This window comes from Helianthus annuus, chromosome 6, assembly GCF_002127325.2.
Source record: "Helianthus annuus cultivar XRQ/B chromosome 6, HanXRQr2.0-SUNRISE, whole genome shotgun sequence".
NCBI lineage: Eukaryota > Viridiplantae > Streptophyta > Magnoliopsida > Asterales > Asteraceae > Helianthus > Helianthus annuus.
In genome coordinates this window covers 62340977-62360984 of record NC_035438.2, presented here as the reverse complement: position 1 = coordinate 62360984, position 20008 = coordinate 62340977, and the positions used below count along the sequence as shown (strand labels likewise).

General features: G+C 38.5%; 3 protein-coding genes across 3 annotated transcripts; 1 reads left to right on the top strand and 2 right to left on the bottom strand.

Moving 5' to 3' along the window:
• LOC110944332 lies at positions 1-1876 on the bottom strand. The gene is made up of 4 exons (XM_022185992.2): positions 1717-1876; positions 1501-1626; positions 625-1418; positions 1-208 (listed from the first exon to the last, which is right to left on the bottom strand). Exons 1-4 carry the CDS (start codon positions 1772-1774, stop codon positions 17-19), a joined length of 1170 nt encoding a protein of 389 aa, XP_022041684.2. The 5' UTR covers positions 1775-1876; the 3' UTR covers positions 1-16.
• A 659-nt stretch (positions 1877-2535) lies between these two features.
• On the top strand, positions 2536-9868 carry LOC110944334. The gene is made up of 5 exons (XM_035974151.1): positions 2536-2553; positions 5181-5501; positions 7068-8097; positions 8180-8620; positions 8703-9868. Exons 1-5 carry the CDS (start codon positions 2536-2538, stop codon positions 9866-9868), a joined length of 2976 nt encoding a protein of 991 aa, XP_035830044.1.
• A 6086-nt stretch (positions 9869-15954) lies between these two features.
• On the bottom strand, positions 15955-16926 carry LOC110944335. The gene has a single exon (XM_022185995.1). The coding sequence runs from the start codon at positions 16924-16926 to the stop codon at positions 15955-15957; it is 972 nt and encodes a 323-aa protein (XP_022041687.1).
• Between the last annotated feature and the right edge of the window lie 3082 nt (positions 16927-20008).

Genomic DNA, 20008 nt, shown 5'->3' with positions numbered 1-20008 from the left:
TGCTTCGATGTCGTCATCACTCTTTTTTTGCAAATGGATACCTTTGTTCCGGTTGCAACTCGTACTCTTCCACTAAGATTTGATCTAATCTGACCGAGTCCAACTTTATGCTCACTGCCTCGATATCGTCATCATTGATATCTTCGATGAGATGCGCTGCTCTTTGTTCACCTTCTTTGTATATCTTCTGGTCACGTATCAACGCAGCCTGTAAAAAACCAAATAACGAAACTAACGTCAGATGTGTTTTAAAGGTTTGGTATACTCCAGGTTGTGTTACATCACCTATAATACTGTTTAACTATTCTTAGAATGTGTGTTGATGGTTTTTATATACATAATGGTCTTCAAAATAAGTTTTGAGTCTATCGGTGCATTTCTATTTTTTTGAATACAACATTAATGTGTTTTACCAAAACAGATGTGTTTTAAAGGTTTGGTATACTTCAGGTTGTGTTATATCACCTATAATACTGTTTAACTGTTATTAGAATGTGTGTTGATGGTTTTTATATACATACTGTGTTTTACTAGAACAGATGTGTTTTTACCAAAACAGATGTGTTTTAAAGCACATTACTCTTTGTTTTATATTAGGAAATTACATATCTATTTAGAACATACCACTAGCAATGGCATTGGTCCAAGGAAGGGCTCCTTTGGTGTCCATGCTTCCACCGTTCGATCCAGACACCTGATCATGTACTCACACCAGTTAAAACTTTTGATATCCTTCCCTCGATGCAATGCTGGTAAAAACTTCATATTAATTGATGAATTCGTAGTTGTCTCTCCCAGAAGTGTGTTGTAGAACAACAAAAAGTTCAACACAAAGATCCGTCCGCTCGCTTGTTGCCCCTGCATGTATGTTTTGAACTGAACAGGCGTCAAGCGTGCAGGATCACTTTCGAATTGTGCTTTCCATTCTGCCACAACCTCGTGGAAATCAGCCCTTGCCCTCGCTACTTCCTTTATTTCTTCGTTCCCTCTCGGTACTCCGAACACATCGTGCACCAATTCCTCTGTTATTTGAATGTGGTGGCTACCGCAATTCAAGACCCGTGTTTTAGTGTCGTAATTATTTACCAACCACCAACTCAGAGTTGAGGGAATCGGACCCATTCGAAAGCTAAGTATTGACCCGAAACCTATGTTTCGGACAGCCCCCCGTTGATTTTCGTTCAAAGATTCCATTAACTCCCCCATGTGTTTAAGAGCCAATCGCATAGTTAGTTTCCCATCAGCAAGTGGTATGTAATTCTTTACCGGTTGTCGCTTCTTGTGTGTTTTAGAGTCTTTGATTGATGTAGCATATGCGGGTTGTTGTGTTTTTTCAACTACTTGTTGACCCGCACCTGACCTTGTTTTTTTCCAAGGTGGGTTGTCAAAATCATCATCAGAATCGTCTATTGTCGTACCTGACAAAACACCAATATACCAAGCCGGTCAGCAAGTCAGTCTTTTAAGTATCTGAAATTTAGTCCTTAATATTAACTTTACCGTGTGCTGCTTCTTTAATCGGCTTAACCGTTTGTACAGTCGCAGCTTTCTTTTCTTCCGGTATGATTCCAGCCTCTTTGTGCTTCCTCTTCTTACCGGTTTCGTTTCCCTTTTTGTTTGTGGCGGCTGATTTAAAGCCCATAAAATTTGTTAGTACTATGCTGTTGTGTTTTAACTCATTGAACATATGGTTTCACGTTCGTTCATTTAACTTACATATGGGAATTTCACTTTTTTCGTTTGGTTCCGACTGTAATACGACATCTTTATCCATTACGTTCGGAAAGAGATGTGCAATGTCAGACAGAAGGGTACCGGCAGGCGGTTGTTGTGTGGACGATACTTTGCTGTCTATTGTTTCTTTATGTTTTTTAACACGCTCAACTGTTTGTAACAAAAATTAACACAACTTATCAGACAGGTGGCCATATAAGTTACCCACCCCCCCCCCACCTTTAACTGCCACAACTAACCGTACCCTGTAAAGGTGATCCTTCTTCTGTGTCCGATTCATCCAGAATTATTGGCTTGTCCGGTGGGTTTCCGGGTACCCTTGAAAGCCATTTTCCTTTTATTCTCTCACTTTTTCTCCGTTTGACTGAAAACACATCTTTGTTATTTATAAAACACATTTCTACTGCCTTATCTAATAAATTAACCTTAAAACAAACATGTTCACCGTAAACTTATGACCAAAATGACCTTAAAACACATATGCTTTACACCCACATCTAATAAAAAACCCATTAACAAAAACAGTTTTTTGGACAACACATCATTACCCTAACAGTAAAACATAGCATGCTAATACATTACAATAAAACACATTTTGTTCAAAAAGTGTACATCAAACCTATTTTTAATACGAATAAAGCACTTACAGGCTGACAGTAAAACACATCTGCACTGTTCAAGTAAAAGGCTGACATTAAAACACATTTTCAGTACCCTAACCATTAACAAACACAGTTTATGGAGAACCCACCACACAGCCTATCCATAAAACACATTATATTTACACCTATCCCATAACAGATGTATGTTCAAAAAAAGGTACATAAAACACATTTGTCCATTGAAACCATCTAACTACCTGTGTTTAAAACACATCATCGGAAACACACCCATAAAACACATTTGGGGCAAACTCATTAACACAGAGAATTGGTCTATACATAGTGTAAAACCTATATAAACATTCCATATCACACATAACCAACAACAAAAAAATTAAAACAAAAAAAAAACACAGTCATCCCAAACAATCGTAAATCATACTCACCTTTTTTTACTCTAAAACACATACCTGAGGTTCTCGCTACTACAACTTTGCTCCCGGATAGTCTGTTTTCACTTTCACCCACTTTGATTTTGCTGGATTCCATCTTGTTTAAATCCTCTTTTTTTTTTTGAATTTCTTACCTGCAAACATAAAACACTTCAATGTAGAGAACTATCGAACCCTAATCGCCTTCTAAAACACAGCAACCAATGTCCAATTGATCTTACGTATATAAAAGATTGAAAATCTCTTATCTTCATCCATGATTCTCGGTATTTTTGGTATGAATATTTTCTGACTTCTTCGAGGGTTTAGAGAGAGAAAGTGAGAGAGAGGGAAATTCGCGTGTATTAAGGAGATGTGATGTGTTGACGGTTATACTTGATTGTTTTAAAACACTGTTAAGACGATTTTGCCCCTCATCATTTAAAACATTCTATTAAATTTTATTGAATATTACAATCTTGCCATTGATTTGATCTCAACCATTAAACACACCAATCCAATGGACAAGATCGCTTCCTAGGCTTTCTAGGAAAAACACACTTTCCGTGCGAACCCTACTCTAATAAATATTATATAGATTTCTTTAAAAAAATAATTGGCCACATCAGATTTAAATGACACATCATACATGCCACATCAGATAAAATTGCCACATAGGCTAAATTTACTAACCTGGTTAGTGAATATTTAACGAGGGGGTGCCATGACAACCCATGTGTTAAGTTGAGAGTGGTGTGAGCCAAAGTCAAAGTTGAGAGTGCCATCGGCCAAATGGCCATAGTTGGGGGTGTTTAAATCCATTAACCCAATAAAAAAATCTTATCATATGTATCAAGTTTGTAATTCATCTTCTACTCTTTTAAATTCGCTCATAAGGAAAAACAGAAGCCAGTGCCCCCCCCTCTATCAAACAATGTATCGTTACCAAACCTTAAAATTACCCACCAAATTGTAATTATAATGGTATGAACCAAAAGTTTCTTTACTCAAGCCACTCAGAATAAGTATTAGTTAGTTACCCTCATAATCTTAATTAAATAAATATTTTATTTCTACCAACATATTTCCTAGGTGCCCAACACATTTAAAAAATATGTAATGTTTTACAATTTTTTTCTATCTCTACAACTGATAAATACTAAAAGTTGTAGTCGATTATTATGTGTTGCACACCAATGACGTTTTCTCTTTATAAAACTGATTTATATAAAGAAGCTGTAAATTAATTTCTGTCTTAATTTATAAAATTTAAAACATCATTCACCTTAACAGAAAAAATAAACTGAGTTAATGATTTGGATGAAAATTTATAAAAATTATGTGACAAAACTATTATTTTTTTTCTAAAAACTCCATGTATATTCTTTTTTATTATATATGTAACAAAAATAATTAAATAAAAGAAATTAAAAAGGGTTTGAGTAAATTGCCAAAATCGTCCCTGTGGTTTTATATTTGCCAGTTTCATCCAAATATCCTCAACTTAACAGTAAAAATAAACTAAGTTAGTTGGTTTGGATGAAAATGACAAAAAGTTACAAACGTTGGGGGCAATTTGGTATAAAAGTGTCATTTTGGACGAAAATAGCAAACCTGCCCAAACCTTAGGGACGATTTTGGCAATAAACTCAATATCTTATAAACTTTGTCTATATTTAAAAGTGGCTCTCACTATTTGCACACCAAGGCAGGCTATCTGCACAATTAGGGTTTACATACGCTGCGTATTGACCAATACGCAGCGTATAGGGTTACCTAAATACGCTGCGTATTGGTCAATACGCAGCGTATATAAGTGGTAGGTACACGACCAGACAGTCAAACCTAGTACCATGTCAAATCAGTCTAACATAGGGTGCGTATTGATCAATACGCACCGTATTGACAGACTGATTTGACCCTGATACGATGTTGTCCAGGGCACGTGAATAAAGTAATACGGTGAGTAGAGACCAATACGCTGCGTATTGACATGTCAGATGAAAGTCTATTTATCCCTCCATTCATATCTGTTACCCATCAAATTCAATTCAATATACCGTGCTTTCCTTTTCATCTTCTTCTTCAGTAAAGAATTGTTAGTTTTTGGTTCAATCTTGTTAAAATGTCATCATTTTGGAAGGATAATTATTTCGGTAATCGCTATTCTAACGACACATGGGGATCAAATGCTGCCAATGAGGAGGAGGAGGTTGTGTCTGGAGTCCCTGTTGATCAAAAAACACAGTTGCCAGACTTGAACAAGACTCCCACTCCACCTGTTGATGAACCAAATTACCCGGCGCGTCAAGTGTGTCCAGATTACGGATACGGGTATGAATCTCCGTACGTGCAACAAAGTGGATACGGTGCTGAGAATGCACCGGTTGATGAACCATATTACCCGACGCAGCAATCGTATCCGGGTTATGGGGTATACGGGGATGAAGGTGGATACGGAAGTTACAGTGGATACGGTGGTGAAGGTGGATACGGGGGTGTAGGTGGTTACAGTGGATATGGGGGCTACGGTGGATACAGTGGATACGATAGATATGGGGGTGACGGTGGTTACAGTGGATACGGGGGCTACGGTGGATACAGTGCATACGATAGATCTGGGGATGAAGGTGGATACGGTGGATACGAAGAACATGGTGGATATGGTTATGAGCCCCGTAACACATCACTTTATGAACCATCTACCCCGGGCAATCCATTTCAAGTAAATGAGGTATCACATTAAAATAATTATTGTTATTATTATTATAATTGTTATTATTATTATTATTATTATTGTTAAAAATAATATAATTATAATAACTATTATTATTGTTATTATTGTTAAAATACTATTATTATTATTATTATTATTATTATTATTATTGTTATTATTTTAATATTATTGTTATTATTATTATTATTGTTAAAAATATTATAATTATAATTATTATTATTATTATTATTAAAAATTTTATTCTTTTTATAATAATAATCTAGTTAGTCTAGTTAACACAAATAATTATAAGATTTAGTAAATAAACAAGTTAAGAAAGTTAAGTTAATAAACTATTTATTTTTCTTTTCTAAATAAATAAATTAATAAAAAATATTTTAAATAAATTAGTATTGTAAATAAATAAAAGAATCATGAAATTGATTTTTAGTTAAAATGGTTAGTTTAAACCTAACTTAGTTAGTTAAATCATAGTTATATCCTAACTAGGTTAGCATTTAATACAAGAGACCACTAACTGAGTTAGAGAACTCAGTTAGTCCAGTTAAGTGCCAAAAACAGAAAAAAGGGGGGTTCCTCTTTAAGGAACCGACCCCTAACCGGTTTCGAACTCACGACCTTTCGTACACAAAGCAACGCACTAACCACTCGACTGGGAATGCCACATCAGTTTATTCATGGAAACAATTACTATTTATGCTCGATTTCGCATCCTTCCATTTATGCTCTATAATTATTATTACACTTTGGTCCCTGAAGTTTCAAATTTTACAAAAATAGTCCCTCAAGTTTCGAAAATTGACAAAAATAGTCCCTGAATTTTCGAAAATTGACAAAATAGTCCCTGAAGTTTCGAAAATTGACAAAAATGGTCCCTAAAGTTTCGATAATTGACAAAAATGGTCCCTGAAGTTTTGAAAATTGACACAAATGGTCCCTGAAGTTTCGAAAATTGACAAAAATAGTGCCTGAAGTTTCGAAAATTGACAAAAATGGTCCCTGAAGTTTTGAAAATTGACAAAAATAGTCCCTGAAGTTTCAAAAATTGACACAAATGGTCCCTGTACTGTTCAGTTAAGTATGCTAACTGAGTTAGTGTTTAAAGAAGAAATCTTTATATGAAAGTTAACCTTGTTAAACCATTCTGTTAAAATAGTTTCAATAATGACCATATTAGTACCTGAAGTATGAGTTTCAATTATATTATTATTATTGTTATTGTTATTGTTATTGTTATTGTTATTGTTATTGTTATTGTTATTGTTATTGTTATTGTTATTGTTATTGTTATTGTTATTGTTATTGTTATTGTTATTGTTATTGTTATTATTATTATTATTATTATTATTATTATTATTATTATTATTATTATTATTATTATTATTATTTTCTTTTTGACACAAATGGTCCCTGAAGTTTCGATAACCATATTAGTACCTGAAGTATGAGTTTCAATTATATTATTATTATTATTATTATTATTATTATTATTATTATTATTATTATCATTATTATTATTAACGTAACTTCTTTTAGCGTTTCATGTCTCTAACTGATTTGAAGAATTGGGTACAAGAAACGAGAAAGGAGTATGGTTACGTAATTGTTACCCGCCGATCAAAAAATATTGGCGGTACTACTGGGATGGTATGGCTTGTGTGCGACCGTAGTGGTGAACACTGTAGTAAAGCAACAGTTAGGAAAGCTGGTAGCAAAAAAATCGGCTGCCCATTTTCATTACTCGCCATCCGGGACGTGACGAATGACACGTGGGAGTTAAAAGTGGACTGTGCGAACCATAACCACGAACCTACGACGAGTCTGTTGGGCCACGCTTTTGTGCGAAGATTTACTAAAGCCGAATACAAGCTAGTGGAGCAGCTAACTGCTCAAAACATGGAGCCACGTATCATATTTCAAACCCTAAGAAAGCAGTTCCCCGACAGCCTGCACGTTCAGAAAGACGTGCAAAATGCGGTACAAAAAATTAGAGCGACAATAATGGACGGAAAGAATCCTATTCAGGCACTGGAAAGCCTGCTGCATGACCGCCGATTCATTTACGACACCCGACAGGATCCCAAAACAGATGTCGTAACAGAGATTTTCTTTGTTCATCCTTATTCAATCACTATGTGGCGTGCATTCCCGCACGTGATGTTGATCGACGCGACCTACAAAACAAACCTCTACAACATGCCATTTGTCCAGGTTGTGGGTATGACGTCGACTGGGAAGTCTTTTTGTATCGCACATGCTGTTATTTGTAAAGAACGAAGGGGTAACTACGTGTGGGTGCTTGAGCGGATCAAGTCAATATTGCATGAATGTATGATGCCGCGTGTGATAGTCACGGATAGGGAGCTTGCCCTAATTAACGCGTGTTCTAAAGTATTCCCGAACGCAACCAGGCTTCTATGCCACTTTCACATCCAACAAAATATAGCTAGAAAGTGCAAGAAAGGGTTCGATAAAGAAGATTGGGGGAAATTTATGTCGTACTGGCGGACATTGTGCGAATCTTCATCAGAGCCCATGTACAAGTACAACTTGGAGAAAATGTATAACCGACTCGTGGTTGCCAACCGAGAAAGTAAGTGTTCCTTCAACAAACGACTCACCCAATCTATTATATTTCACACACGCTTTTACATTTCATTATTTTATTTTTGCAGGTGTCCATGATTACGTCTACGAAAACTGGCTCAAAGACTATAAAGAAATGTTCGTTTATGCGTGGACCGATAAGTGTCGCAACTTTGGTCAGCGCACCACCAACAGAGTTGAGAGCCAGCACGCAAATTTAAAAAGATACATTACGCGCGGGAGTTCATTGGAGCGAATAGCAAGATGCATCATTGATATAGTTGAAACTCAGTACGATGAAATACAAAAAAGTTTCACTGAGAGCATCGAAAAAACGATGAACCACCACAGACACCGAATGTTGGACAACCTACGTGGAAAGGTTTCCCATGAAGCACTTGATTTGCTAGAAAAAGAGCTACTGAGGAAGATGGATGTGTTGCGGAAACTTAACGCATCATGTGGTTGCCATATGTGGCTTAGCAAAGGATTGTCGTGTGCTTGTAGGCTGGAAAACTACAAACGTACAGGTAAAAAATATTAAAACCACAAACCTTTTGTTAGTTTGTACGATTTAGCTGTTTCTCACACCGTATTAACTTAACTGTGCAGGGCGTATAATACAACTCGACGAGATAGATGTATTCTGGCGTAAGCTTGACTTGCTCCCGTGTAAACTGGTAGACGAGGAGGTCGATATTGTAGCAGAGCTCAATAATGTGCGGCAACATTTAGAAGCGCAGTCCCCCGTTCAGCAAAAAAGTATGCTTTCAAAGATAAAAGCGGTCTTCACCCCGAAATCGTCAACCAAGAAACCACCGATCGTCCAGCAAAATACTCGCGGTCGGCCTACATCAAAGAAAGTACAAGAAAGGCTAGATGAAGCTGCGAGGTTAGACGAAGCTGCGAGATACAGCTCCTATGGCGAGGACAGCAACGTATATACCGCTTCCCCCAAACATAGGTACGATTTACCCCGACACAGCTCATACGTACCGTCAGAGGGCTCTCGTGGAACTGGTTCGTTTGTGAAGTCTGAAAAACCTAAAATGCAACGAAACAGTTCAACAAGTTCTAAAAAGAAGGAGACGCGGGATGATAAGGTTTTTCCATTAATAAAGGGGGACGAGCACTTGTTATGCATTAAGAGGTTTAAGAATCAAATTCCATTAGAGTTTCGCTCTTACATATCGCGTATACAAGATGTGACCCCAGACGGTCATTGTGGGTACAGGTCTGTGGCTGTCGGGTTAGGTTTTACGGAACACGCATGGCCCAATATTCGAAGAGATTTACTACTGGAGATTGACCATAACAAACCGCGTTGGAAACATGTATTCGAAACATATAACGAAGGAGACTTTAAACGAATACGTAACAGCATCGAATGGCATTCAGTGAAAGGGTGCGATGAAAGTCACTGGATGGAAATGCCCCAGGTAGGGCTTCTCGTAGCGCAAAGGTATAATATTGTCCTCCACGTGCTAAGCATTGAATGGAGCTCTACCATCTTCCCATTAACGGATGCCCCACTAGATCCACGACCTCAAGCGATAACGCTTGTACATGTTCACGGGGGACACTTCATACATGCTAAGTTGGAAGGAGACTACCCCATGCCTTTAGTGAACCCGTTGTGGTCGGCACATCGATCAATAGCTGCGAAATGGTGGGAAGAAATGTATAGACCGCGGTTAGAGCACTACTACGAGTTAATGCATCCTAAATCAGACCGAGACAAAGACAGAGAACCGAGTTTAAATGTTATCGAAGATTAAGCGGAAACTTGTATTTTTGTAAATTGTAGAAATTTTTTAATTTATAAAGTTTGTATCATTTTTAATTTTTATAATTCAAATAATATCATTTTTAATTTATAATTCAAATTTTTATAAACATAATTTTTGTATTATTTTTAGCTTTTCTAAATTATATTTGTGCCATTATTTATAAAAAATGTTGTTTTCTATAAATACAAACCAAGGAAAACAAAAAAAAATGAACCTATACGATGCGTAGGGACCCCTACGCATCGTACGAAAAGCAAATGACAATAAAGCCCCTGATTTTGGCTTCCTTTAGCTTCTGAACAAGGGTAAAAATGTAAAATAACCAAAACAAAGGGAGCGTATTGATCAATACGCATCGTATGTCAAAGGCGGACAATTTTCCCCCCAAATTAAAGTTTAAAATTATAAATATGTTAAATTACCATTTTGCCCCTCCAGTTAGGTCTATACGGGGCTGAATATAAGGGTAAAAAGGTCATTTTCGGACCTTTAAATACGCTGCGTATGGAGCTCTACGATACGTATATAAAGGTCATTACAATGACCTTTATACCCTTCTATCAATGCTTCGTATAGGCTATAGAGAAGGGTATATAGGTCATTCTGCTGACCTTTATATACGCGTCGTAGAGAGCCCTACGGAGCGTATATAAAGGTCCAAAATGACCTTTTTGCCCTTCTATTCAGCCCAGTATAGCCCTAATAGAAGGGTAAAATGGTAATTTCACAAGTCAAACACCTTTTTTGACTTTTGCATACGCTTCGTAGGGACCTCTACGATGCGTATTAGTTCTGATTTAAATCAGGAAAACCCCTACGCATCTCTGTTCTTCCCCAAAATACACCACACAAAACCTCTAAGAACCCCTACGAAGGCGACTACGTATTTCCGACCGTATACACGCGAATTCGAAGTATAAATGAGGTATATACTTAACTAATTTTGATTTTTTTAGTATTTTATCCGTAAATTAGGGCTGTATCATAGGTAAATTAGGGTTTACAGTGAATTTGGGGTGTTTGTTTGATTTGTTTGATTAGGGTTTATAGTGAATTAGGGGTGTTTGTTTGATTTGTTTGATTAGGGTTTACAGTGAATTAGAGGGTGACTGCTTCAGTTAGGGTTTACTGTTATTATTAGAGGGGGCAATCTTGACCCAAAACCTTCAGTTAGGGTTTACTGTTATTATTAGAGGGGGCAATCTTGATCATACGTTGTAGATTTGGGGTATTCATAAACTATTAAAGCTAGCCGAACCGCCTAAACTGAAGCAAATTAGCCGTTGAACCGGTTTGACAGTTTAACGAGGCAACTTAATCTTTATTGTTTTTGTTTTTATTTTTTGTTTTTGCAATAACAAAGGTAGTAGTTTTCTCTAGTTTTAGGAAGTCATACATCTGACTTTTAGATTGAGTTTTTAGTAGACGGTCTCTTAATTAAGACTTTTTATTATGCACCTAGTATTAACCTTCTAGATCAGAACTGTGATGGACACTATTGAGAACCATGGGCGAAGCTTTTAAGGAGCAGGAGGGGGCGGCCGACCCTCGAACTTTTCTCTCAACAGTGGGGAGTATGTAGTTAGGTATATGCGTTTTTGACCCCCCGGTTATATAGAAATTTTTAGGTCCGGTAATTTCCGGCCCCGGTCGGAAATCTCAAGCTTTGCCACTGTCGTGAACCAAATAGCATATACTATATATTAAGATTTGACTTTTACTAGTTCACTCAAGAAATCAAAATGGAGTGTAGCAACTCACAATTGTTTCTGGTTAGAATTCAGAAAAGTGGATTGATATGAATCTGCAGCAAAGTGAAGCTGTGAACACAAATCATTTAGATCCTGCAACAAAAAAAAAAAAACACACCAATCAATCTATCATACTATGAAAACATACAGCAAATATCTAAAATATATATTTTTAAACAGAAAATATATATTTTTTTAAACTTAAACTTAAATTGTTTTTTTTTTAAAACAGAAAAATGGAGGAAATGGATTTAAAAGGAGATATTCCGGAGCAGCCGCAGCGGAAACGGCGGGCGCGTCCACCGCCAGATCCTCTAGAGAATCACCCGTATTTGGAGTTTCCTCCGGAGTCCGAGGCTGCTCTCCGTTGCGAGAAGCTTCGGAAGATGCATATCGGTGAACATTTTGCGGTTTCTTGGAAAACCCTCCGGAAGCTTGAGGTTGAAGATTGGGTGCGGGGGTTTGTTCCTGTTGATTCACCGTGGGATCGTCTATTTGAGCTATCGTTTACACCGACCTACAGGGAGATACTAGTCGAGTTTCTGTCGTCGTTCGAGTTTCATCCTCGTCGGCCAAATGAGGTTGTGGACCCCGCGCAGCCCCCTCCCGCGCCCGAGGTTTCTTTTCGCATGGCTGGCCAGGCGCGCGAAATGTCACTTGCACAGTTTGCGGTGCATAGCGGTTTGTATACGGAGGCTGAGATCGCTACAGATCTTTATACGAAGGTACGTTTAACACAAATTTTGTATTGTTATTATTATTGTTTTTAATATATAACATTTAAGATTTAATATTAATTTAACGTTTAATAAACATTCGTGTAAACAGGGGCTCGTAATGGTTGATAAACCCACGCTACTAGGGTTTTGGGCTCTGATCGCGGACATCGGTCACTGGGACCACCACCAATCCAAGGGGAGGAGTACGCTGACTGAGGATCCGCTCTTCAGGTACGTTAGTTATTAAACAGTTTTTTTAAACAGATTTTTTAAAACAAAATTTCTTTTTTTAATTATTTAGTTGATTTTTGTCAATTTTTGAAACATCAGGGACCATTTTTGTAAAAAATAGAAACTTTAGGGACCAAAGTGTAAATATATCAAACCGTCAGCCGTTTTTGTAAAAAAAATTGAACGACGTCTAAACCGTCAGCCGTTTGGGGCTGCGTTTGCAGCCGTAAACCGGCGTTTAAACGGCTGCAAACACAGCCCCAAAGGGCAGCGATTTCGCAGCCGTTTGGGGCTGCGTTTGCAGCCGTTTAAACGCCCGGTTACGGCTGCAAATGCTGCCGCAAACGGAAGCGAAAACGCAGCCGTTTGGGGCTGCGTTTGCAGCCGTTTAAACGCCCGTTTACGACTGCAAACGCAGCCGCAAACGGCAGCGAAATCGCTGCCGTTTGCGGCTTCGTTTGCAGCCGTTTAAACGCCCGTTAGGGACCTACGCGACTTACGGTTCGACTTCGACTAAATAATAAAAAAAATATAATTTAACGACGACGATCTTAGTTTTGACGCTCGTAAGGCGCGTACGGTCCTAACGAGCGTCGAAACTAAGTTCGTCGTTAAAATATATATTTTTTTTATTATTTAGTCGAAGTCGAACCGTAAGGCGCGTAGGTCCCTAACGAACGTCGAAACTAAGTTCGTCGTTTTATATTTTAACGACGAACTTAGTTTCGACGCTCGTTAGGGACCTACGCGCCTTACGGATCGACTTCGACTAAATAATAAAAAAGTATAATTTAACGACGATCTTAGTTTTGACGCTCGTAAAGCGCGTAGGTCCGTTCGAGCGTCGAAACTAAGTTCGTCGTTAAAATATATATTTTTTTATTATTTAGTCGAAGTCGAACCGTAAGGCGCGTAGGTCTCTAACGAGCGTCGAAACTAAGTTCGTCGTTTTATATTTTAACGACGAACTTAGTTTCGACGCTCGTTAGGGACCATTTGTGTCAATTTTTGAAACATCAGGGACCATTTTTGTAAAAAATTTTAACTTTAGGGACCAACGTGTAAATATATCAAAAAGGGACCATTTTTGTCAATTTTTGAAACTCCAAGGACCATTTAAACCAAATTTCTTTTTCAACAGAATTTTTTTTAAACATATTTTTTTTTTAATTTTTTAGTCGAAGTCGAACCGTAACCGGCGTTTGAACGACGTCTAAACCGTCAGCCGTTTGGGGCTGCGTTTGCAGCCGTAAACCGGCGTTTAAACGGCTGCAAACACAGCCCCAAAGGGCAGCGATTTCGCAGCCGTTTGGGGCTGCGTTTGCAGCCGTTTAAACGCCCGGTTACGGCTGCAAATGCCGCCGCAGACGGCAGCGAAAACGCAGCCGTTTGCGGCTGCGTTTGCAGCCGTTTAAACGCCCGTTTACGACTGCAAACGCAGCCGCAAACGGCAGCGAAATCGCTGCCGTTTGCGGCTGCGTTTGCAGCCATTTAAATGCCCGTTAAGGCGCATACGGTCCTAACGAGCGTCGAAAGTAAGTTCGTCGTTAAAATATATATTTTTTTATTATTTAGTCGAAGTCGAACCGTAAGGCGCGTAGGTCCCTAACGAGCGTCGAAAATATATATAGGTCCCTGATGTTTCATAGATTGGCACAAATGGTCCCTGTCAGGGACTATTTTTGTAAAAACTGAAACTGAGGGACTAATTTTGTACACCAGTTAACTAATACGCTGCGTATTGGTCAATACTCAGCGTATATAAAACTGGTAAACTTTTGATACTTCAAACCCACCCAAATGACCCCATTTTTCCAGATGTTTTATATACGCTGCGTATTGACCAATACGCAGTGTATTGTTAACTGGAAAGATCAGGGACCAAATTGTAAATATATCAAAAAAGAGGGACCTTTTGTGTAAAAGACAATAGGATGCGTATTGATCAATACACGTCATAGACAAACCTTGTTTTCTGTGCAATGATTGGTTATCAGGCACTGAGATCTAGGGTTTATCTACGCTGCGTATTGGTCAATACGCAGCGTATAGGGTTAACCCAATACGCTGCGTATTGACCAATACGCAGCGTAGATAAACCCTAAATTTTGCTAGGGTTTGGTGTGCCAATAGGCACTTTAGTGTGCCAATAGGCACACTCTTAAAAGTATTCTCAATGTTTAATGGACCCCTGTGTATAAAAGTATAGTATTGTTCAAACATTAGTTTGTTAGTTTATTGACACATCATTAAATCAAGAAAAAAAATTAACTTATAAAATAATTAATACTATATAAATAATCAGCTTACTATATAATCATATATAAATATATACCGTATCTTTTATAAGCTTATGAAACAAAAATGATACTATATAGATAAACTTTATGAAATAATAGAAATCACTTTTAGCATTAATCTTATTTATTTTGGGTTTAATAGTACAGTCTTTTCGGTTTATTTTTTAAATTTTATTTTTGTGTCGGTCTAAAAGTTGCGAATTAATTGTTACAACGCGTATGAATGGTTCAACATTTTTACGCCTATTTTTTCGATTTAACGGTCCCGTCGCAGCGCGCGGGTCTTCAATTCTTGTTATATAAAAAAGATAAATAATCATCTAACCGCACTTGCACGCTTATGTTGGAGCAAAGGTAACGAGGGTGTTGACTTGACTCTCAGTTGTTCAACCTTTAAGGCTGGAGGGTGTGGGATAAAGTCTCTCACGCCACGCCAGCATCACGTTAGATTCACGTCATATGGGAGGCTTTATTACGTCTTCCCTTAACTTGTAGGGTGTGTGATAAAGCGCCATATTAAACAAAATTAAAAAAAAAGATTTTATTAGATGCAATGATGTAGACCCCACCTGCGCACACCCTTCTTCCTTGTTATCACGGTGGCGAAGGCACCATGGCGCCCCCTTTTAATTGGCTGGGTATGGACGGTGGTGCCCCTCCGGCGCTATCGAAGGTGAGGTGGCAGGGGTGGCGCCCTATACACCCTCCGGTCTAAATAGTTTAATTTTATTATTTTACTCAAATTTATATTTTATTTAGATTATTATAATTCTTGTTTTAGTATTTACTATAAATACAATTACTTATCTAGTTTATTAAATAATCTTTTCCCCCACAAAGTTAAAACCCTCTTAAATTCTAGTTAATTCCGTCAGTTTTGTTGTATTTAGAAGAACTTTGTATCACTATTAAAACATAGAAAAAAAAACGTTTTTGAATGGACTTATGAAAGTGCATAGTCTGTTATCATTAAAATACAAATAATTATACAGGAATACATAGAAAATACCACAACCACATACTTACATACATAAACGAGCACATTTATTTTGCAAGAAAGATTCAATACAACCCTAAACTTCATCACCAGCAATAGGTAGATAAAGGCTTTTAGCTGCTTTCTCATCACAAACCTCTTTCTGCTCATGGTAGAATATTGTAAACACCACAAACATAAAGAGTTTTAAGGCACATATCAGCCCGGTAGTCAAAACGACTGAGATCACCATTTCTGACCATTTTTCTGGAGTCTGGCTTATAATGGCATGTGTCACCCAATAAACAACACTAGAAGCAACACCATAAAGAACCATAAGCAGTGAAGCTTTAACATTCTCACCTTTCATCAGTTCTCTAGCTTTAAAAATCGCGTCAAGACCGCCAGCGTCTTCTAAAACCGAAACTACAAGACTCATCATCCAAAGTGCGCTACCGTAAATCCATAAAACAACGATCGACAAGAAAACAACTCCGTAGAACATATATGATGCCCATGAATTACCAGCCAAGATAGAGACCATACCAATATAAAAGAAACACCCAAATATAAAGCCCATAGTGAATAAAATCATGTAAAAACTAATGCCAATTGGTTTTTTCCAAGATTTTTTTATTTTCATGATCATTTCTGTTAAGTCTTGGGCTTTTGCAGTGTAGGCTTCATACGAAGAAGAAACCGTGGCAACAAAGAAAACTAGAGAGATTATCGAAGAAAAGATGAAGATAAAGAGCTTCACCAACAGAATCTCACGGATATCGTTGAGTGCACCGCGATAATCAGTTCGATGCATATTGTTGCCAAAATCCTCAAACAGTTTCGGATGTTCAGCCAGTTGTGATGCTAAATCTTTTCCCACCGGCTCGAGTAAGTAAATCTGAGCAAACTCTAAGAGTGAGAAAAAGAGAAACACATGAAGTAGAAGAGGAAGCATCAGCTTCCTGTTTCTTTTTAGGGTTTTGAATGACTCCCTAAGAAGTCCAAAGATCCCTAACCCAGGTTGGGGTTTCAAGTCGGAGCTCCATTGTTTGGTCAGTTCAGTATCCATGTTTTGATGATTCAAGTTGGCTAATCACAGAGGCTTTATAGGGTTTATCATATGCCCTCGGCTGTCAGGTACTAATATAGTAGTAATATTCCACCTTTGAAATAATCTTGTGTAGAGGAAATTTCTACGAATTCAAGGGTTGATTAGTCTAAAGACTTGACTTGAGGACGCGGTTTATAAACTTAACTAGCACGGAAGAGAAATATAAAATGTTTTGATGAGTATTGATCGGGACTTGGTAAACAGACTTAATAAAATAATGCGACGCTAGGTACTAATATATTTTCTTTGTTGTACATGACCAACTTAGGACGAAATTACGATATGTGAAAGTGAAAATAGAAAATTGGAACAAGCAACTGAAAAGTAAAAAATGAAAAGTTGCCGGATCTAAACCCACACCGCCCCAATCTTCAAAAATTCAAGAGTCCGCAGCTGCCTTCCCGGGCCAAAACCAGCATAAGGAGAAACCATATACAACCACCGATCGCCCTGTAGTACTCGTTAGTAATGTAAGCTTACATTCTGAAACATTAGATTTTTTTGGAACAGCAGCATTCATAAAGAAAAAGGGGAAAACAACCAGCGATAGCTGGCAACAAAGAGACAGAAAACAGAAAAACCAAAGCTGGCCAAAAGCAAAAAAAAAAAAAAAAAAGAGAAACAAAAACACCCAAGCAGCAAAATTACATTACATTACAATAAAGTGGAAAAAGGATTAGAAATCCATTCCTCCCATCCACCAGCCAGGTTCTTGGACCTAAGTTTAATCCAATTGAAAAGAGTCGACACAACCTCTTCCATGATGGCTTCCCCTGTCCGATTTATCCCCCTAAAAAGAATTTCGTTTCTCGCTTTCCACAAGCCCCATAAAACCGAGTAGGCGATACTCAACAGAAGCTTATGCTGCAGAGCCGAGTCCGCCTCTTCCAAAAGAGACCTGAGCTGCTCCATATTATCCAAACCCGTGAAATCCCATTTCGACCAAACCGAGATTCTTCTCCAGACCTGCTTCGCCTTTTCACATCCAAGAAACAAGTGGTCAACCGTCTCCACCACATTGTGACAGTGAGCGCAATCTCCGGAGACGAGAGGGACCCCTCTCACGATAAGATTATTCGCCACAGGAATCCTGTTTTGAAATGCCCTCCAAACGAAGCAATTAACTTTCACTGGAACCCAATTAAGCCAGTGACATACCTTAGTAGATGACCCACAAAGCTTCTTTTCAATGATGCTCCTTAATGACTTGACAGAAAATGAGTTATCCCCGTTACCGACCCACCTCCAAGAGTCCTCACCGGTACTGAAAACAAAAGAATTTACCATCAAAAGAAGATCGGCCACCTCATCCTTCTCTTTGTCTGAAAGCTTCTTTCTCTTCCAATTCCACATGACCTGGATAGAACCTGAAGTATCGTAGATCACCCTTTCGTTAATAAGGCAAGACTTATTCATTTCCAAGGCGTAAAGATCCGGAAATAAGGAGCACAAAGGAGTCTTGCCGAACCACGCGTCTCTCCAGAACCTAGTCTTATCACCTACCCCTACAGATCTCACCAGAAACTCCCTAATATAAACCCTAACACCCGATAAATCCCTTTCAGCCTTTAAGAAATGCGCCCACGGCCCAATACCTACCCGATTAGCTTTAACCTCGTCCGCGGAGTTATCCAAGCGATGAATAGCCTTAATGCATTTAACCCAAAGGGCCTTCGGCTCCATCCTCCATCTCCACAACCACTTCGCAATGAGCGCCAAATTCTGAATTCTAAGACAACCCACCCCCAACCCGCCATACTTTTTGGGCATAACAACTTTCCTCCACGCGACCCAATTGATTTTGTGAGTGTCTTCGAGACCACCCCAAAGGAAATTCCTTCTAATTTTCTCTAAATTAAGAATCACTTTCTTCGGGGCACGAAACATGGAGAGAAAATATAACGGCAAGGCGCCGAGAACCGCCTTAACAAGAGTGAGCCTACCGCCAAAAGAAAGACAAGAAGCTTTCCAAGCATTAAGCCTACTTTTGAGTCTCTCCACAACTGGGCTCCAACTCACCGATTTTCCCATGTTGGCAACAATTGGCAACCCAAGAAAGCTGAAAGGCAGAGACGTCGTGTCACAATTTAGGATGTTTGCCATGAATTTGACTTCCAAAGGCCCCACCCCCACCCCAGAAACCTTGCTTTTGTGGAAGTTAACTTTTAAGCCAGACGCGAGGTGAAAACACCTTAAAATTCTAGCTAGATTTAGCACATTGCCCGCTTCCCAATCACCAATATACAAAGCGTCATCGGCGTATAACACATGCGAAACGATCGGACCTTGGTTAGGAAGGGCCACCCCTTTGAACACATTGTTGCTAATCGCCTTTTTAATCATTCCATTGAGGCCTTCAATAGCAATAAGAAAAAGATATGGCGATAGAGGATCTCCTTGCTTCACTCCGCGCTCAAACTTGAACTCCTTGGTGGGAGACCCATTCACGAGCACCGAAGCTTTCCCAGATGATAACATGCTCGACACCCACATCCTCCACTTGCTACCGAAACCCATAAGACCCATTACCGAATCAAGATACTTCCAATTAACCGAGTCGAAAGCCTTATCAAAATCAACTTTGAAGAGCATGCATTTCAAATTTTTAGATTTGGCCCAAGCTATAGTCTCATTGATCACCAAATGCCCATCTAAGATATTCCTCCCTTCGATGTAAGCCGATTGTTCCGGACCAATGATTTTACCCACCACCTTTTTGATCCTCAAAGCAAGAATCTTCGAAACCACTTTGGAAAGACAACCGATGAGATTAATCGGGCGGTAATCTTTTAAGGAAATAGGGTCCTTCCCTTTCGGGATTAACGAGATAAACGAAGAGTTGCATCCGTTAGAAAGGAACCCTTTTTCCTCAAATTCTTTCATAAAAGCCAAAAATTCATACTTTAGAATCTCCCAAAAAGATTTAAGAAACTTGAAAGTGAAGCCGTCGGGTCCTGGCGACTTGTCGTTACCACAGGCCCAGACGGCACTTTTAACCTCCTCAGGAGAGAAGTCACACTCCAAAGCCAAACTATCTTCA

What these genes read in the sequence shown, in the direction of transcription:
- LOC110944334 (XM_035974151.1), top strand. An exon ending in ATCCATTTCAAGTAAATGAG is followed by an intron (nt 5,502 to 7,067) that starts GTATCACATTAA and finishes ACTGATTTGAAG; the next exon opens with AATTGGGTACAAGAAACGAG. An exon ending in CGTGGTTGCCAACCGAGAAA is followed by an intron (nt 8,098 to 8,179) that starts GTAAGTGTTCCT and finishes TTATTTTTGCAG; the next exon opens with GTGTCCATGATTACGTCTAC.
- LOC110944335 (XM_022185995.1), bottom strand. Translation starts at nt 16,926, where the DNA reads ATGGATACTGAACTGACCAAACAATGGAGCTCCGACTTGAAACCCCAA.
- LOC110944332 (XM_022185992.2), bottom strand. Translation starts at nt 1,774, where the DNA reads ATGGATAAAGATGTCGTATTACAGTCGGAACCAAACGAAAAAAGTGAA. An exon ending in AAAAAGTGAAATTCCCATAT is followed by an intron (nt 1,627 to 1,716) that starts GTAAGTTAAATG and finishes GCTTTAAATCAG; the next exon opens with CCGCCACAAACAAAAAGGGA. An exon ending in GATTAAAGAAGCAGCACACG is followed by an intron (nt 1,419 to 1,500) that starts GTAAAGTTAATA and finishes GTGTTTTGTCAG; the next exon opens with GTACGACAATAGACGATTCT.